General features: G+C 43.4%; 1 protein-coding gene across 1 annotated transcript in view; it reads right to left on the bottom strand.

Moving 5' to 3' along the window:
• LOC126232136 (uncharacterized) overlaps nt 1-19,124 on the bottom strand; it is a 61,259-nt gene extending 42,135 nt beyond the window's left edge. Inside the window, exons 1-2 of the mRNA XM_049942444.1 lie at nt 18,346-19,124; nt 4,417-4,544 (exon numbers count right to left, since the gene is read on the bottom strand). Of these exons, the coding sequence (XP_049798401.1) occupies nt 4,417-4,544; nt 18,346-18,502 (285 nt within the window). The 5' untranslated portion in view covers nt 18,503-19,124. The remainder of the gene's footprint in view (nt 1-4,416; nt 4,545-18,345) is intronic.
• Nucleotides 19,125-19,447: the final 323 nt, after the last annotated feature.

The following is a 19,447-nucleotide window of genomic DNA, read 5'->3' as shown; positions in this document are numbered from 1 at the left end:
CCCCGGAAGTCCCAGAGTGCAGCTGACAACCCGTGTAACTTTAAGTACCAACTGCCACAGCACACAGCCATCTTTTCCACAATTTCAGTGAGCATGACGCCCACTTTCTAGTTCAGCACTTTGACGAGTCTGGGTAGTAGGATGATAAGGTCAGTGTCATTGCTGACACCGTTGACAAATACATGCCGCTTCAAAGAGGATCACACCAAGAATAATGCTCCACTTCCTGGATGCACAACGCTTCATGCTCACGTCTCTTTAGAAATTTGCTGAACCAACGCATCCTGAAGATATTCTTATCTCGATGATGTAGAGTTTCAAGAGTTTCAACTTGTGACGGAGAAGGGGTCTTTCCATACGAATATCTGGATTCTCTAGTAAACTAAGAGGCATTTCCATAATGAATGGAAAGAATGGGCACTTAGTGAATGAACAGCAGGACTTCGGCATCTCTGATTTATCAGAACATGTAAAATGATGAACACGAATGTACATCTGACCGGCAACATCTTCGAGAAGTTCTGTAGCATATGGCTGAGATTTCGTGGGATGCCATGTTAAGAAAGACACAAGCCAGCAGCGAATTCTTGACCATCGTTGAGATGCATGTCTTCCTGGAACATGCGGTCCACTAGTGACTTTGCCAATGTGTGCGAGGGTATGCCAAGGCAAATAACCTGCAAATAATCGAGGGGGAGTACAGGTTGTCTGACGATTTCAGTTTCATCCTGTACCTGGATGTAAACTGTCTCTAAAGGCAAACCGTGCAACAAAGTCTCCCTTTTCAAGGGCTCTCATGGATGTCCAAAGGGGAAATCACCAGACTGAGGAAAGAGATCAAATATGTGGCTGCAGATGCTGTTGAGGGATGTGTCCGAGAGGTAGAGCTGGACTATCCCACAAGTCTGCATGACAAACACGGTGATTTGCACAGCCTGAAAGACTTTCACGTTCAGGTGCCTCCTCTAGGGCATTGGCGCTGCACCACAAATGCTTATCAGGAGACCTTTCGATTGAGGCTATATACTGAGGTATATACTGCAATTCCAGCTGGAAGCAGCGGTGTCCTACCACGATCACAAGTGGTGCATCGGGGGGCATAGGTGTGGAAATGTGCTGCACCCACACTATTTACTGATGTGTCTGGGTGGGTTTATTTGTTAGAAAAAGATAAATAGGTGTTCCACTTTACTGGGTGTGTGTGCAATAGTTTGATGAACTGTTTGTCACAGTTCCGACTGCATATTTGAGATTATGAATGTTTCATTGCACACTGCGTGCGTCCGTGTGAGTGAGTGTGTATGTGTGTGTGTGTGTGTGTGTGTGTGTGTGTATTGTTTTTGAGCTGCCATTGCTGTTGCTGTTCTAAGTATGTACACACCGAAAACTTCTCTCTCTCTCTGAGTTACTATTAAGTGTTTAATAGACATTGGAAATTGAAAAATTACCTTATACACAAAAGAATGTGTATATTGTAATGAATCAATTACAAAATAACAAAACTGTTACGTATATCACAAATACGAGAAAAATGGAAATTAAAAGGCTTTCAGTTGTTTTCACAATACAGGTGTTCTTCTTTTTCATATTTTTTGAATGAAATACCTCCTTTATCAGTTTTATACTGATGGCAGGTGCCAGAGAAAAAAGAAATCCTTTTCCAATACAATATTTTTTAAATTTACATACATACATACATGGCCGACCGGTTCTAGACGGGATCGCGATTTATCGCCTCCAATTCGTATTTGCGTAAGTAGAGCTTTGCGGATGTGCGCCAGGAATACTGCACGCGTTTACGTGTGTGTGTGTGTGTGTGTGTGTGTGTGTGGGACGTGCGTCACGTCCTCGCTGTGACAGCATGCAGTTAGCGGTCAGCGGGCAGCTAACATCCCGTTTGCGGTCTGAGCCGCTTCGCGCTTCCGCCAGCCCGGCTGCGGGCGTCACGACAACACAGGGCGAGGGAGGCCAGCGGGGGACACGGGCCGAGTCCACACAGTAGGGGGCCCGGCGTACGGACAAACCCAAAATCACTGTAGTGGTGACACGTGGCTGCAGTCGACTCTTACCCGTACGTCGATAAGCAGTATAGAAAACGAAAAATAAAATTCAGAATTTCCCTCGTTGTGCAGGAGCAGTGAATTGGAAGGTGCTGCACACTTTTGAATCGGCACCTTCCAAAACGTTGAATCCGTCGCCACTGGGCTTTCTGCCATCTAGACCTAATCTATGCCGGCCGGTGTTCTAAGCGCTTCAGTCTGGAACCGCGAGGCTGCTACGGTCGCAGGTTCGAATCCTGCCTCTGGCATGGATGTGTGTGATGTCCTTAGGTTAGTTAGGTTTAAGTAGTTGTAAGTTCTAGGTGACTGATGACCTGATAAGTTAAGTCCCATAATGTTCAGAGCCATTTGAACTATTCTGACCATACATACACACATATTTGATACACAGTATTATGTGAGAGCCCAGTTACCAGGGGCACAGGGTCAAAATCGTAAGCTGCGTCGTTACCTGGGCCACAGCACGCTTTGCCGTACTACTCTGCAGGGCTGCAGTGGAGAACCACGAGAGGAATTATCTCGAATACGAATACCTCAAGACTGCTGCAGCTGTCTGAAGACTCAAGTTTCATTCAGAAAGCAAAGTGTGTCTTTAAATCGGAACTATCTGTACAACATTGGTTTCACGGAATAACTTTTCGCAATTACACTTTTCCTAAGCAGGTGCAGTGTATGACCAACGAAGCGTAGCTGCACCGCAAATGTAATAAAGAAGTCGTCCTTTAAACATTCTCGCAAGCTGTGAGGTACTAACTCTACAAAATATTGGATACGTATCAGGTAAATTGCCTTTGCTGCAGTGAAATGCATGGATGATGGTAACGAAAACAAGATGCAATGACAGGACATGATACGATGTCGGCAGAAACCATTCTTAAATACGAAACCCGCAACTATCAATCTTTGAAATTACCATCCAGCAAACATACGTAATATTTATAGGAAAAAGATTTAATCTACCCAGAACCTTTTCAGTTCACAAAAACAGGTATCGCCTAATTCTCTTCTCAAAGGATCCAAAATGAGGCTCACACGATACTTTAGGGACTGGCACGTTGCTACATACGCCACCAAAAGTTACACAAAGACACAGATCATACTGCGTCCTTTTGCTTTCCATGTATACTACTGTCAGAATCCAAACAGTCATAATGCACAGTGGCCATTCTATGTGTTTAGGGTGGGTTGTTTGGGGAAGGAGACCAGACAGCGAGGTCATCGGTCTCATCGGATTAGGGAAGGACGGGGAAGGAAGTCGGCCGTGCCCTAAATCAGAATGGCCGGACACGGGACTGAACCGTCGTCCTCCCGAATGCGAGTCCAGTGTATGTGTTAAGACCACATAGCTTTTATTCTCGGTAGTGGGAAAATCACTGGTGGTAGTGTTCATAAATCATAGACAGAGAATTCAAACTTGATAATGGTTCGAGTTAGGCCACGAGACACGTGCAGAAAGGCTAACGACTGAGATGAATGCTCTCAGAAAGCAGCATCCGGTTTCAGGCTAGTCTGACAGAGATTTTCATTGGCCTTGACATATTCATAAAATGTTCTGGTTGTGACTGTAGTATCGCAGTGCCTTTAACAAAGCCACTCGCAGACGCAACACGCGCTAACTGGTGGACCTCAACTGCAGGTTTTCGTTATTGACGCGCGTCCTCTGTGGCTGCGGCGGCTGGGCCATTGCCGTGTCACACGGACAGTGCTGGCTGGCAGTGGTGAGCACAGGGGGCCGCCAATGGCGTCGAGCCACAAGTGTCAGCTGCGCTATCGTCTGGGAAATGGTCACGTGAATGTTAAGGTGGGAAGAGTTTGAGCAGTTGTGTCGAAATGTATAAATTATGTGGTATGTATACAGGTTAATAAGGAGATTTGAAGTTGACGAACCTCGATGTTGAGAAAAGTAATTTTATAGGCCTTCCATATGGAGTAGAGATTCTTAGGAAGAGAAGATGCTGATGGAGACTTGAAATACCACACTGAGACTCTAGACTACTCTCCACTAAATATGAAGCTAACATGCTTCAGCTTGTAAAGCAGGATTGGATGCAAAGTTATCTGAATCTGTTAAAGAAGTAGCTAGCACATACGACAAAAGAAAGATACAGACGATTTTCTTCGATCTCTAACCATTCCGAGCTTAGCCTCCCTGTATCATAGCCCCAAAAGGCTCACAGAAGTAAAGGTTGGTTCAGAATTCTTCCAGAAGGTTAGTATTAGAACTGGAGAGCCAAAGATAGCTACAGTGTGAAGAAGGTAATCTGAGTCTCCAAGAACTGGCCAGATGGTGTGTGTCATTTTCTCACCCCCTGTACGTATAATACAGTTTATAAGAGGAGGAAAAAACTCCACTTACCATAAGTTCGAATGCGAGGGGAACCAACAGCTGTGAGAAGTGCGTCGCACGGAGTGAGAGCAGCTGCGCCAAGTCCCGCCAGTAGCTGGAGTGGCGTTCCCGGAAAACAGCCGCCTGCGCCTGCAGTTCTGCAAAAGACGGGAGACGACGGACTGGTGAACAAGCCAGTGGATCAGACTAGAGATGGGTCGAGCTCGTTCATTCCCGTGAACTACTTCATTCATTTCACTCTTTGCCGTGAGGCGTTCAAATGAAGTAGTTCATTCATGAAGTGCGGAAGGCTGGCGAAGTTGCCCAGTTCGCCTCTCAGCCGCGGCTACGCTCGCTTCGCCTCGCTCGTACAATAAAGCTTCGTAATACTTCATAATTTTACCAACAGATGGCCGAACTATGCAGTAACGTGCACGCAACGTTTTACGCTCTTACAGTGTCTGAGAGTTAAATAGAGCATGGTCGAAGGGGACAAAGGAAAGATAAACAGAGAAACCTGTCACATATAAAGAAGGTATTACATTTAATCTTGCTCGACATTTTCTCATGAAGCGCCCAAAAAAGTCTTTATCTGCCAAGTGAAACCTTATTTGTTGTATTCATGGACTGAAAACTAGGGCTACCAACGAAATGCAGTCCAATATTGTTCCTTTTAAAATTTAATCCAAAATAGAATGAGTATGTTTACCACTGTTACAAAGTCTATATACCTACATTAAGTAATTATTCAGAAGTTTTCCTGTAGATTTTATTTTTGTTGAGAATAATAACCCTCCAAATTCAAAACGTAAACTGTCACCTGTAGTCATTGGTACGATTTCAGGTAAAATCTCTCTTTATTTTCTTTGGAAAGCAGTTTTTGTGTCTGTTCGCTCTTATACAATGGCTAGCAACTCGCGGTCGCGTAAAAGTAGTGAGCTTTGGGGTTTCTTCGCCGATTTAGGTGATGGGAAAGCAAAGTGCAATTATTGTTCTACGTGTATTTCATATAAAGGAGGAAATACATTAAACTAGTGCGTCTTGTTCGAGTGCTGCATCCAACAGGGTCATTGTCAGTCAGGCGCTTAGCGCCCCCTGCTCCTGCATCTTCCGATATTTCTTGGACAAATAACCCGGACAATCCGGAACCAACACCAGCAATTGCCAGAAGCGAACAGCAGTTGGTGCCAGAAAATAACAGTATCACTTCAGTATCAGAAAGCAGACCTCAATATCACGGAACATTACCCATGTATTTTCCGAAACCTCTTTCTAACAAAAGAAATCAGGAGATAGATTTCGCACTTCTGCAGACTGTTGTAACGGATTATTTGCCCTTCAACATAGTGGAAAGCAAACATTTCCAAAGTTTTGTAGGCAAACTGAATGGTGCTTACAGAATGCCATCTCGGAAGACCATTTCCAATACGCTGCTACAACAACAGTACGCCATGATGAAAGAAATTGTGAGAGCCAAAATTAATTCTGCGGAAGCGGTTGTGCTGACAATGGATGGGTGGACCTCAACTACAAATGAGAGTTAATTGTCGGTGACAGCACAATACGTTAAAGACCTGGAGCTGGCGTCTTCCCTCCTAGAGTGCTTTAAATACGACGAAAGGCACACGTCAGAAAAACTCTCGGAAGAACTGCTACGTGTCACAAGGGAATGGGGCATACAAGAAAAAGTCGTGTGTGTTCTCAGCGACAATGCTGCTAATATTGTGGCAGCTATAAGACTCACAGCCTGGAAACACATCCCCTGCTTTGCGCACACACTCAATTTAATTGTTCAGAATGGGCTTCTGCACATTCAACCCATTCTGAATAAAGTAAAAAAAATTGTTGAATTTTTTAAATGAAGTTCGCTGGCCTGCACGAAACTGAAAAAGATGCAGGAACAGTTAAAAGAGCCAGTTCTGACACTAAAACAGGACACTGTTACAAGATGAAATTCAACCTATGATATGCTGCGAAGAATAATCGAGGTTAAGAATTCCCTAATGACAGTTATCACTCTGAATTAGCCGGATCTTCCAAGTCTGACTGCAGAGGACATTGCAAGTGTAACACAAGCCTGTGACCTGTTGAAAGTTTTCAAAGACTGCACTGAGGAAACGTCAAGTGAAAATGTTGTCACTGCTTCTAAAGTTATACTCCTTAGTCGCTCGTTGAAAAAATGGTGTTGCAGGTTTGTTAATAACACTGAAATTCATGTAGACGTGCAACAGATGGCTGAAAAGTTAGCTGAAGACCTAAAACGACGATTTAGAAATATAGAGGAAAATTCCATTTTCGCGGAAGCAACTGCATTGGATCCTCGGTTCAAATTACATGGTTTTTCTGATAAAAATTCAGCTGAGAAGGTGAAATTAAACCTGATCAGGCACTGTGAGAAATTTGTGACGAACACATCCGCTGCTACTGCAACAATCTCAGTTCCAACCACTGAATCTACTTCCAGTCTCTGGCTCGAATTTGATGAAGTGTTTTCCAGGCTGCAGAGTAATCCACACCCGAGAGCTGCTGCAATAGTGGAAGTGGACAAATACTTACAACCCCTGCTACAGAGACAAGGCAATCCACTTCAGTGGTGGTCTGAACGGCTGTCAGTATACTCCTCGCTCTTTTAACTTGCAAAAATACGACTGTGTATTGTCGCAACCTCCACGCCGTGTGAAAGAGTGTTCTCGAAGGCAGGACACCTTATAACTGACAGAAGAAATAGCCTGACATGGAAAAAAGTGGAGCAAATCATGTTTTTAAACGGAAATCTCTGAAGATTCACCAAATCCGTTGATGTTTATTCATAAATATATATGTGTATTTTTTAAAAATTTAATTAGGACAATCCTCAAATTCACATTTAGTGTAACTATTTCAATTATGTGTACGAGATAAACATTCCTACATGAACGATTATCTTTCAAGCGTGGATTCCACGCATGCTTCAGTCCCAGACTCACAAGGTAAGCATTTTATTTTCATGTTGGCTGTGCGTGCTCACACAACCAGCCTCTTCATTTGTATTTTAATATTCATTTGTCTGCAAGCGCTGCCAACGGTAGCTTACCCGTAGACGCGAAGTATAACTGCACAAATAGTCGCTGGTAATGATGTCAGCACTGCAGGAAGCAGCTGACGCTACCTTCCCCTCGCCCCTCATCGCCGCTACCCCTACTAACCCTATCGTTCTCCACAAACACCGCGCGATTCGTCGACAGGCAGTAGAGGGAGGACTGAAGTGAAGGGGGAATGAGTGACGTAGCGCCGATGTAGTGGGAGAGGGAGAGGGGAAGAGAGTGAGTGAACTAGAGAAAACTGTGGAGTGTGCTATCTGTGAAGAGTTTGAAGTACCAGTTCTTTGAAATTGAGTGGTTAGTTCACACTTCACTGGAGTGAAGCGTTCATTTGAACGACTCATTCACGAGCTCCTCATCACTAGATCAGACTTCTGTAGGATGCACAGTTTTCACTTTCTGCCCCCACAAAGTGTATGCAGGTAGCATTTACCATTTGAAACTAGATCAATATACAATGTCAGTAATCGTATGAGTTACAGCACGGACACCTAGACCGGACGTTACAAAGCTCATATTCCAGCGACAAATTTAAAGAGCACAGCAAGCAAACAGAGAGGAGTACCACCACCTAACGTAGATCCAGTAATAAAAATTAACCTAAGGGTAGAAGTATCAAAATACCTGAAGAAGCGGAAATATACAACTATTTCAAAAATCACCCACACAGCTTGCCCAACAATAAGACAGATTTAAGAAATAAGGGATCTTACGTACTATTACGCCCTATCATAATAAAGAAATGTCTTATCTTATTTCTTTACATCAAATGATTGTATCGTAAACAGAATGGCAAATTCCGTTAACGAATGTAAACACGATGTTAAGATTGATATAAAACGTTTACTGTGGGATGTACAATCACTGCTAAGAGCAAAGAAGAAACGACTTGTGAATATGTTCCCCACCAACCGCCTCAGTTGTCATATAAACAACATGAACAGTGGTTTGAGGGGATTCATGTTAGTGAAGTTAACATCAGTAACAATAAATTTACCTTTGCCATTGCTATGATCCTTACGCTCATCTAAAGTTGATGTACACTCGCAGTTAGGAGACTCAACATACAGAGACAACAGTGAGATATACACACGTCAGAAGATTCGTAAATTTTGACACCTCCAGTGGCCCAATGTAAGTGATGTGCTGTTTTTAGCATTTGTTGTAATATAACTGCCTCATGTATGGGATGATAGTGGCGTTCTATACATGCCATCTGCCCTTCACTTTTCGGTTATTGCTGTATACCTGTATAAAGTGCTTAGGATTGCAATTGTAGTCGTGAAAACAAATAATGTTACAGTTAATGGCAGATACGACGTCTTTAAGAAAAATACTGCATTATTTTTTCGCATTTCGTCCTTATGCGAGCTTATTTTCAGTACAGAAAAGACATTGCTAAAGATGGAGAATGATGTGTGTACACGATGTTTATTGCGTTCCTAATGCTATTGGAATTACTCAGCGGCAAATCGCAAAAGAGAAAGTCCAAGGAACGTGCATCTTAATGACTTTGTAAAAAAAACGAATCATCGGCATGAGGGACTTGAGAGCATCGTACCGACACATTACACTGCATCTGGGTGTAGGGCAACGACGGCAGAATGTATAGCAACGGGTTGGGGTGGAGACAACAGAGTGCTGAGAAGTTCACCAGCCATCACAGACAGACCGGTGTAACCTGGGTTGAGATCTGTGGCTACCACTGACACCACACCACAAGCAGCGTAGTGTAGGGCGTCCTGTGGTGTTCAGCGGCGGGAGTCGCTTTTGCCTGTGGCGGACAGGTCGACGCTGCTCTGTCCTCAGGTGGCCTCGTGAGACGTCACGGGAAACAGCGGTCGTCCAGATGCCTAGCTCTGCAGCCCACAGAAACAAACAGGGGTCAGGAAGACTCCGATCAAATCATGTGGAAGGCATATGGAACAGTTCTTAGGAATTTCGAAAATTCTTGAGAAATTTGGAAGCCAAATTATTATTCAAATTGGTTCTCGAGGTAAACAATCAGTATCTCTCGAAAATATCACTCACATAGTTCTGTATGTCGCAAGGGCACAAAAGTGCGAGGACATCCGCACAATTACCTAAAGAGCTCTCACACTCAAGTTGCTGACAAGAATATGTGCATAAGAGGAAAAAGAAAATTGAGGAAGTGCTAGATTACGATCAATTTGGTTTTAGGAAAGGTAAAGGCATCAGAGAAGGGCTTCTGGGTTGGCGATTGATGATTAAAGCGAGACTTAAGGACAAATCTAGAAACTTCCGTAGGATTTGTAGTTAGATAAAAATCCTACGATAATTTAAAATGATGCAGGATTTCCGAAACTCTCAGGAAAATGGGTGTAACCTCTAGCAAAAGAAGGGTTACCTGCAATATGTACATCAAACAAGAGGATAAAATAGGAAGATCAATAACATTTCAAATTAGGAAAGGTGAAAGACATACATGTAATCGCCCCTACCATTCAATCTGTACATCGAAGGAGGAATGAGAGGTTCAGAAATGGAATTAAAATTCGTGCTGAAAGGATATCAATGACAGGAATAGCTGATGTCATTGCTGTTCTCAGTGGAAGGGAGAGGTAATTGTAGGAGGTGTTGAATAGAATGAACAATCTAATGTGTACACTCTATGAATTGAGACTAAACCAAAGAAAGACTAAATTAATGAAGTCTAGCAGAAATGGGATCAGTGTTCAACTTAAGGTCAGAACTGTAGACGAGGATGTAGACCAACTGAAAGAATTCTGCTACCTTGAGAATAAAGTAACTCATAATGGACAAGTTAAAGAGAACATAAAAAGTAGAGAACATTCAAAGAGGATGTTCCTGGCCAAACGAAGTCAACTAACATCAAATGTCAGTTTTGTAACAACGAAAACAAACAATTATTGATAAAATTATTTAATAGGATAGATAAAAGAATCTACTCACGAAGCAGCGGAAGAACACACATGAAAGACTGTTGTGATTGGCAAGCTTTCGGAACAAGTGGCTCCTCCTTCAGGCAGAAGGGTTGAAGGGAAAAGGAGAAGGGTGAAGGAAAAGGACTGAAGAGGTCTAGGAAAAGGGGTAGATTTTGGGAAAGTCGCCCAGAACAGCGGGTCAGGGAGACTTACCGTACAAGATGAGAATGAAAGACTGATTGTTGGGGACTGCATCGGACGGGATTTGGAAACCTGAAAGCTTAAAGAACACAGGGTAACATGCAAGATTACTGCTAAAACAGTGATCACATGTTAATAAGAGTGTGTCCTCCTATCACCACCTATAATAGCCCTCTAACTGGCAAAACATATTCTATCAAAGGGAGAGCCAGCTGCGAAACGACACAAGTCATATCCCAGCTATTATAACACTGTTCAGCCTTCTACATAGGCATGACTACCATCAGATTATCAGTTGGGATGAATGGGTATAGGGTGAGGGTATACACTGCCAACTCACAATATCCTGTGGCAGAGCGTGCTCTACAGCATGACATTCGTGACCTCGGTGCCTGTTTCACCATCTGGATTCTTCCCCCAGACACCAGTTTCCCAGAACTCCGTAGGTGGGAACTACCTCTACAACATGTCCTTGGTTCTCGCCACCCAGCTTTTTATCACTGTAACTAATCTTTGCTTCACTCCGTTGCAGTTTCCTGCATCTTTCATTGTCTTTCCCATCTATTTTTCACCGCCCCATCCCACCTCTGTTATGTACAATGCACTTAGCTTCTCACTCTTTATAACTTGTGATAAATGTCTTAGCAGTAATCTCTGTCGTACATATCACCTCGTCTTCTACCTTTAAGCTCTTAGGTTTTCAGTCCGCAGCTCGTGGTCGTGCGGTAGCGTTCTCGCTTCCCGCGCCCGGGTTCCAGGGTTCGATTCCCTGCGGGGTCAGGGATTTTCTCTGCCTCGTGATGTTGTGTGCTGTCCTTAGGTTAGTTAGCTTTGAGTAATTCTAAGTTCTAGGGGACTGGTGACCATAGATGTTAAGTCCCATAGTGCTCAGAGGCATTTGAACCATCTTAGGTTTTCAAATCTCGTCCGATGCAGTCCCCAACAATTAGCCTTCCCTTCTCATATCGTACGGTAAGTCTCCCCTGATCTGCGGTTCTGGGTGACTTTCCCAAAATCTACCCCTTTCCCTACACCTCTCCAGTCCTTTTCCTTCACCCTTCTTCCTTCTCTTTCAACCCTCCTACCTAAAGAAGGAGCCACTGGCCAGAAAGCTTGTCAATCACAACAGTCTTTTATGTGTGTGCTCTGCTGCCGCTTGGTGAGTAGTTTTTTTTTTTTTTGTTTATCTATCGAATTAAATGTCGGTTTTAGTTGGAGGGCGAGTAACTCATAGTGTAAGTTTGGAGCACAGTATTCTATGAAAGTGGATCATGGACAGTGGGAAAACCGGGACAGAGGAGAACTGAAGCGTTTGATATGTGGTGCTAGAGAAGAATGTCGAAAATTAGATGGACTGATAAGAAAAGAAATGATGAGGTACTCAGCAGAATCGGTGAAGTATGGTACCAAATATGGGACAGCATTTTGTTCTTGGTCATGCAACCTTATTGTTCCATCTCGGTTCTTGTACGTATTACCCGTCTTTCTTTGCAACTTACTCTTCTTTTTCTCAATATTCCGAACATTTTGCAGAATTTTACATTTCCGGATGCTTTTCCTTTCAGGGCCTATGAATATGTCCATTTTATTTTCCTACTTTTGCTTCCCGCATCAGTTACAAAGTCAGACGTGCCGCTCTCTTGTGCTATTAGCCTTCTGACAGTCAAAATGATCGTCATCTATCATATTCTCTATTATCTTTTCCATTCCTCTGTATATATTATTCCTGTCGACAAATTCCATACATGAGGTATTATGCTCATTGTGCGATAGGCCTCGCAAGTATCTGCTTATATCTTCAGCGTTGTATCTAATGGTATAGCGCCATTCTCGTATATTCTAGACGCCAACTTCAGTAGTTCTTGGTTGACACTTTCGCCAATGATTTCGGAAACTCCGAAGGTATGTCACCTATCGCTTCTGCCTTCCAAAGCTGTGTTAAGCTCTGACTCTTATGTGGGATCTCCAGTGTCTTCCACTGTGATTCTCACTTCTTCTTCTGTCAAGTCATCAGACGGGTCTTTCCCCTCGTAGATGTCTTCAGTTTACTCTCTACACCTACCTACACTCTCCTCGGCATTTGACAGTGGAATTCCCAATGCTCTCTTAAAGATTACCTCAAATGTTCTTTTGAGTAATGTGTACAATGAATAAATATTTCAGACGCCCGTGTGTTATTCTTTCTCTTCACATTTTTCCAACAGCCATTTCGCTTTGGTTTCACATCTGCCCCTAGTTACTTCGTCCCCAAGTGACTTATACTGCTGTATTCCTGTGTTCCTCTGAACGGTTTTGCACCTTCTAGATTTACCGATCAGTTGCAGTGTTTTTTCTGTTTGCCAAGGTTTCTTCTCCGTTAGCTCCTTATATCTATCTTTGTTTGATATATGGGACATAAACTCCCGTCTGAGGCCTGCGATAATTTTTATGTTAAAAATTTTGCCACGCGTTTCGGGATTACACCCATCTTCAGACATATGTTACAAACGAGTACAAAACATAAGTGAACAGCACACTCAACACGTCTCAACGTTACATAAAATGAGATCTGGACATATGAGTTACATACCTCAAACTTAGTGTCGGGGCGCTGCATTCACATGTTATTCAATAATAATATACTCAGAATATAAATCTAACAGGGTGTAATTACGACGGGCTAACGGGTACTCGGAAAAATTTATACGGGAGTTTGGAGCTAAAATTCTTAACAAGACGCGGCGGTCAGGCCGCCAAAAATTAAATACGGTAGTAATATTGTGTCAATGGAATATGTTGGACCATGTTGCCAAAAAATAACTAGAGCATTCAGGGAGGCTGGCGTTTTCGTAAGCTTCCATACAAGGAAGAAGTTGGGGGGGGGGGGGGGGAATATGAGTACATACGGACGAAGGGAAAACAGATAAGTTTAAGCAATCCGGTGTATACGAAGTTAAGTGTGGGGGATGTGCTAGGACATACATTGGCCAGACGGGTAGGGATTTTGCTACAAGGTTTACAGAACATAACTATAGTAATAATAGTGGGCTGGGGTGTCATATGAAGGAGACTGGCCAAAAGCGGGCCCTGATAGAAGATGGGCTAAGAATTCAGCATTTATAACCTAAAGGGAAGATTTTAGATAACTTTGAAGATCTGGAGATCTACGCGCGTATACAGCACGCTGCACACCCAGTATTTAATAAACAGGCTTCCGGTGGGAACAACTGGTTTTCTGGCTTGTTTGAACGGATACTGTTTTGAACTTGGTATCCATTATCCCCTCATTAGAAGTATGATTGTGTATTTTATAGGAGCTGGTGGTGTTCTGTCCACGTACCGTTATGATAAGCTATGTTTTTTGCCGAGTGGTTGGCTAGTTTAACGTCATACAGGGAAAGCTAGATGGGCGTATAGGTTGGCATTTACAGATTTGTTCACCACTGTGCTTTTTGGGTGCTCTTTGGTGACACCATGGTTTATTTTATTGATTTTAGACTAAAGTTTTAACACTTTTAATGTTTTGTATTTGTTTTATAAAAATCTATAGCTCTCCGGTATCCGGATAGCATAGGTAGGACTCGGGGAATTGTCGTGCCACTAGTTTATATAAGGAATGTATGAAAATGCTCTTCCTCTCACCATTAAACTTTTTCCACGTGGTAGAGGAGTGTAAGTTGCTGTTTGAAGGCTTCTGTCTGGGCAGTCATGGCCCATGAGTATCACTTGGCTGTAGCTCGATAGGCGGATGGGCCGATGCGGTTGCCGTTGGCTATAACAGATGGCGCCTAAGACGTTTGTGTACGCGAGCTGATCACAGGGTTTTAGTTTATGATGGATAATGTTGGTTATATTTAATTTGGTGGTATTCTTTTACAGATTTGAGAGGTTGAAACGTTTATTCACCAAGAAACTACCCCCCTCTCCCTATTATTTATTTTATATTGACATATGTTTTGAGTAGTGTTTAGTGCCACTACTGGCTATAGGCATAGTATGGCAAAGTAAAAAAATTTGGAGTTTCAAAAAAAATTTTAAAAACTTTTAGTGTTAACGTGTACAGAAGTACTATTCCGACTGCTAGTCGTAATTACACCCTGTTAGATTTATATGATGAGTATATTATCCTTAAATTACATGCAAACACATGGAGCACACGACCATACAGCACCCCCTACCGAGGGCACTTCGCTGCTGGTTGACTTGTTTAGCGTCAGTATACGCTCTGCTTCAAGACTGCTCGTGCCGCAGTCATATGTTATTCGACACTTTCTTTGAGTTGTCAAGGATGTACGCCTGGTTGGGTAGGAAGGAGGTGAAGTTTGCGGTATGTAACTCATATGACCACATCTCATTTTCTGTATCGTTGAGACGCGTTGAGTGTGCTGTTCGCTTATGTTTTGTACGTGTTTGTAACATATATCTGAAGATGGGTGTTAAACCTGAAACGCGTAACATGTTCTAATAAAAGATTCAATTGAACATCTCTTAACTTTATACCGATTGTAGAGCATTGGTTGCCAGTTCTTAACTTTGTTTGTCCAACTTCTGTGATGCCCTTTTTATAGACGTCCATTCCTCTTCAAATGAACTGCCTGTGTGGTATTCATCAACGTAGTATCTACAGCCCAAGAGAAATTCAGAGGCATTTCATGAATGCTCTCCAGTGTCCCACTCCTTTCCGCATTTATTCTTCCAGACAATTCTCTTGAACTCCTATCCACTCTTCATCGCAATTCAATTGAGATCTGAGCTTATATCTGGCCCTACGGGTGCCACACAATCTACGAGCAGGATTTACAAAACGATAGATTTCGACTTCTAGACGTAGATAATCGGAAAATTCTTCCCATAAATACAGAAGTACGAGTATTAACAAGAGTCTCACCAGGACGTAACCTCAGATGGAACTTTGCTGTGCCTCGATCCTTTTCGAAGCATACATCCCGTGGGGAAGCGAGAGTTTTCTATAGCTACCGACGGTTGCGAGTTAAAACAAAGAGCGACACAGGGAGAGAGAAAGGGACTCCCCTCTCTTCCACTCCGCTCCAAGGCCAAACGTCGTGTGCAATCATGACTGTTTGTACTGAAGCAATAATGTTACGTAATTGCAATACGTAAAGTTTTGATATTTTTATCATTATGTAATTTGTTATAAGAAAGGCGAACAAACGTGTAAAAGTAATGCATCCACAGTTTGAAACAGATGCTGCAAAAATCGATGTTTTACACTGTTTTACATGTAAGTCAACTTAGAGATGCAGAGCTACAATTTTTGTAGTATGTGTATTCTGATATAAAGCATAACATGTGGAATTTATGAAACCCCATACATTAATTTCTGTCATCAGTGATAGTACCTGCTACAGTTGCAAAATTGTACATCAGCAGTTGATTTTATCACTGGGGTGTGTATCAACATTTGTGCATGTCCCATCAAGAGAAACGTGTGTTCTTATGTGTCTCCATTGTTGTTGTTGTTGTTGTTATTAGCAGAAGTAGTACAGTTATCACTACCGTGTGCTGCTCGTGTACTTCGCATGTCGTAATGTTGACTCATTGAGATGTCAGGTTATATATAAGAGAGAGCACGAATGCCTTAATTTTATCAGGTGGAATAAACGCATAAGGAAGTAAATAAATGTACACAATGTGCCAAATTCCGCCACTTTTTATAACGCACTTTACACTATTTCTAAGGACACGGGCTCTGTCGTTTCTTGCGACTCTTAGTGTCTGTTCTGCTGGGGTTGGCATCGTGTAGTGGATCCCCGTACGCTCTGTAGCGTATGGCATTAAAGGTCTAAAAATTTCGTAAAGTTACGGTACCTTCCTGCATTGTCACTTTTATCGCAACGACAGTGAACGGGAGTCTTAAAACGTCACGTGTCAGAGATCTGTGCTGAAGTTCAGTGAGCGAGCAGTCTGGATCGCATCACATCGCATAGTGATTTTTTAATCCGGACCTGTGCGCTACCTTCATGCTGAGTATCCTGGGGACGCTCCCAAGACAGCAGCCGTGTTCACAGGCCGCGTGGACTCGCTCCTGGCTGGACGACCGAACACTCAGCCGTCCTGCCGCATCCCGACATGCCCGCTAAGCCATCCGGTCTCAGCCTCACAGGAGATGTCTGGCTCCAGCGTGTGGACAGCGGCGGTCTCAACGTCGCTGCGATCTGGCGGCTCTACGGGACCTGTTGAGTGACGTCAGCTGAACACGACACAACTGGGGAGACTCGTGGACTCTCCTTGTCGGCCAACTCAGGCCCTTGTCGAGGCTAGAGGCGGTGTGCTCTACTGATGTGTCAGCATGATCTCTCCCTATCTGACATCGAATGAAATCTGTCCTCAACCTTCATGTTTTTTACTTGTAACCTTCCACGTAAACATAACTAACTCGACCTTCTTTTGTAAGGAGAAAAACGTACACTTCCGAGATCTCAACCCTAGATACCAAACACCCGTCCTCTCTTAAAATAAATGGCCATACTTAAGATAATACTCATTTCGGACGTCTTGAATGCAGAGTTTTTAAAGTTCTGTAGGTGCAGGTTGCCTGCCACTGGCTCCGCCCCACCGCAGCTGCCTGATGCACGAGTGCAGAGTACTGTGCAGCGGGGTGACGTCCAGAGCCCTCAGACCCGCTTCATGTCGCAAGTGTGGGAAGACGTGCGTGGAGCCGGTCACGTCTGCCCCATGTGTTCCGAAACTTTGTTCTTCAAGTAGAACACACGTTATTTAACATGGAAAACGGGTAAGCAATATGAGCAGATAATATTTCAACGCCATGCGCATATATGGTCAACACTGTTTAGCAATATTTTAGGACATATTCTGCAGCAGTTTTTTATAAAACACACGCACACACACACACAGATCTCTGTTACGGACAGAGGCAAGGTGAAATCTGACAATATTACCTCTTCAAAGCAAGCTTCCTAAACAGTCAGTTCGTGATTTTACGTCTCAGTCGCATTGTGCCAATGAAGTTGTTTGACGAAAATGATCGTGGTGAAAGGGTATCGTCATCATTGTCACCGCCATCCTCTCATAAAGAAGAGTCTAACGTCAATCAACTATTCGTCTCTCCATTTAACGGGTCTTCTCTATGACTGCCGCAACTAAATCGCAAGGTACAAATAGTAGCACAAGGAAACGCTCATAGAGTTTCTTTTGCCTCGTGTAAGAGTTAGTCGAATAGCCACATATAACGACGCTTACCGGTCACAACTGTCGCGAGCTTTGACGTTTAAACGTGGCAGTTTGACCGTCGCTGTGTACTGCTCCTGGAGGTGCCACACTACAGCTTGTCGGTTTACCGGCACTATAAACACGAACCTCTTACTCACCGTACCGCACAGTAGTTCAAGCTCCGACAATGGGCGAACGCAGCGGAGCGTGCCAGAAACAAGTGGTACACGAGCGTTGAAAAGCTATGTGTTCAGAAGGTCTTAACTGCGTACAGTCATAATCGTGGCGCAAATCTCCGCGCGACATAGACAGCTGGGGCTCACACCTGGCAAGTGTGCGTTTTGTATGTGAGACCAGGTTGGTCATCTTCTCTTGTTAGATGCAATCGGTTGTGATTAGGTAACTGTTTCTTTTCTCCAGTGTGATTATTATTTACTTCTGATGTTTTTATTTCTATCCACTGTTATTAGGACTGAATTTTCAAATGTGGTGCTACTCCATCATCATGTGTTCATAAGCCTCGACGAGAGTTTTTATAGAATACCTAAATGAGCACATTACACTTTATTTAACAATAACGAACTTCCAAATAATATACTCACCAGGTTTATCCATCCACTCAAACTGAACCTGACGCCACCACTCACATTTCAACCTGCTGACCGTGGCTCTTGCGATGCGCCGAACAGCATGCGCTGACTGGGACAGGATATGATGCCTCAGATCATCCGTTTGCAGCGTTGTCATGTTCCATTCCATGTTATTCAACCTTTCAAAATAAAATGGAGTCAGCTTATGTGACAGATGATACTCTGAAACTTGACTGTATTTTGTAGACTAGAATAGTGAAAACTAAACTGAACTTGCCCTTCTCCAGCTTTTACGTTTCCCATTGATAGAGGTCGCCAGCCCATTAGAGATGAATCGAGGTGTCAGACAGGAATTGTTGCGTACATCACGGCTGGTATGCGAGTCTGCTAACATATTCTGGCGAACTGATCATTTCTGATGAAATACAAGAATTCACATACAAACATGCAGCCAGAACTATGACTGGACAAGCACGGCAGACCGCCTTCAAAGGCATGGAGTGGGCGCTCCCCCACAACATGGCTCACCGTCTGCTCCTTGGCGCCATAGTCACGAGCAGCACTTCCACTATAATAGCACGTTTTCAAGACGTTGCCATGTCTCTCTTGTGCCATTTGGATGAGGTTGAATCTTGGTCTTTCTTGACAAGAAAGACCATACTGCGCTACCTTACTCAGTTGGACTCAATACTTATTGCACCCTGTCTTAGGAATTAGTACCTTGGCATCCTAGATTGTGAGATTAGCAGGGACAAAATTTGACAGAACATGCAACCCCTAAGTGGGAGCTGTTGTAGCAATGTCATTAATAGTCAACATGGCTCCTTAACGCTGTAGCACAATATACAACAGCTCAATAACCAAGAGAAATTGCAGCGTTGTTTTGTTTGTCTACATTTGCTCCACAGTTTTTTTGCAGGAATGTAGTGCAGTTGATTTAGAATAGAACCAAACGACTTTCACAGGTCCGCGCAGTGCTGCATAAATGACAGTGACAGGAAGAGGGAGGCACCAAGGTAATTAAGGAAGTGGCTGCAGGAAATTTTGGTCCTATCCAGGGGCACATATGACTGCCTGTGTGCCTCTGTATCATGGAGGTAGAACTCTGTGGGCT

Source organism: Schistocerca nitens, unplaced genomic scaffold, assembly GCF_023898315.1.
Source record: "Schistocerca nitens isolate TAMUIC-IGC-003100 unplaced genomic scaffold, iqSchNite1.1 HiC_scaffold_450, whole genome shotgun sequence".
NCBI classification, from domain to species: Eukaryota; Metazoa; Arthropoda; class Insecta; order Orthoptera; family Acrididae; genus Schistocerca; species Schistocerca nitens.
This window is presented reverse-complemented; position numbering and strand designations above follow the sequence as displayed.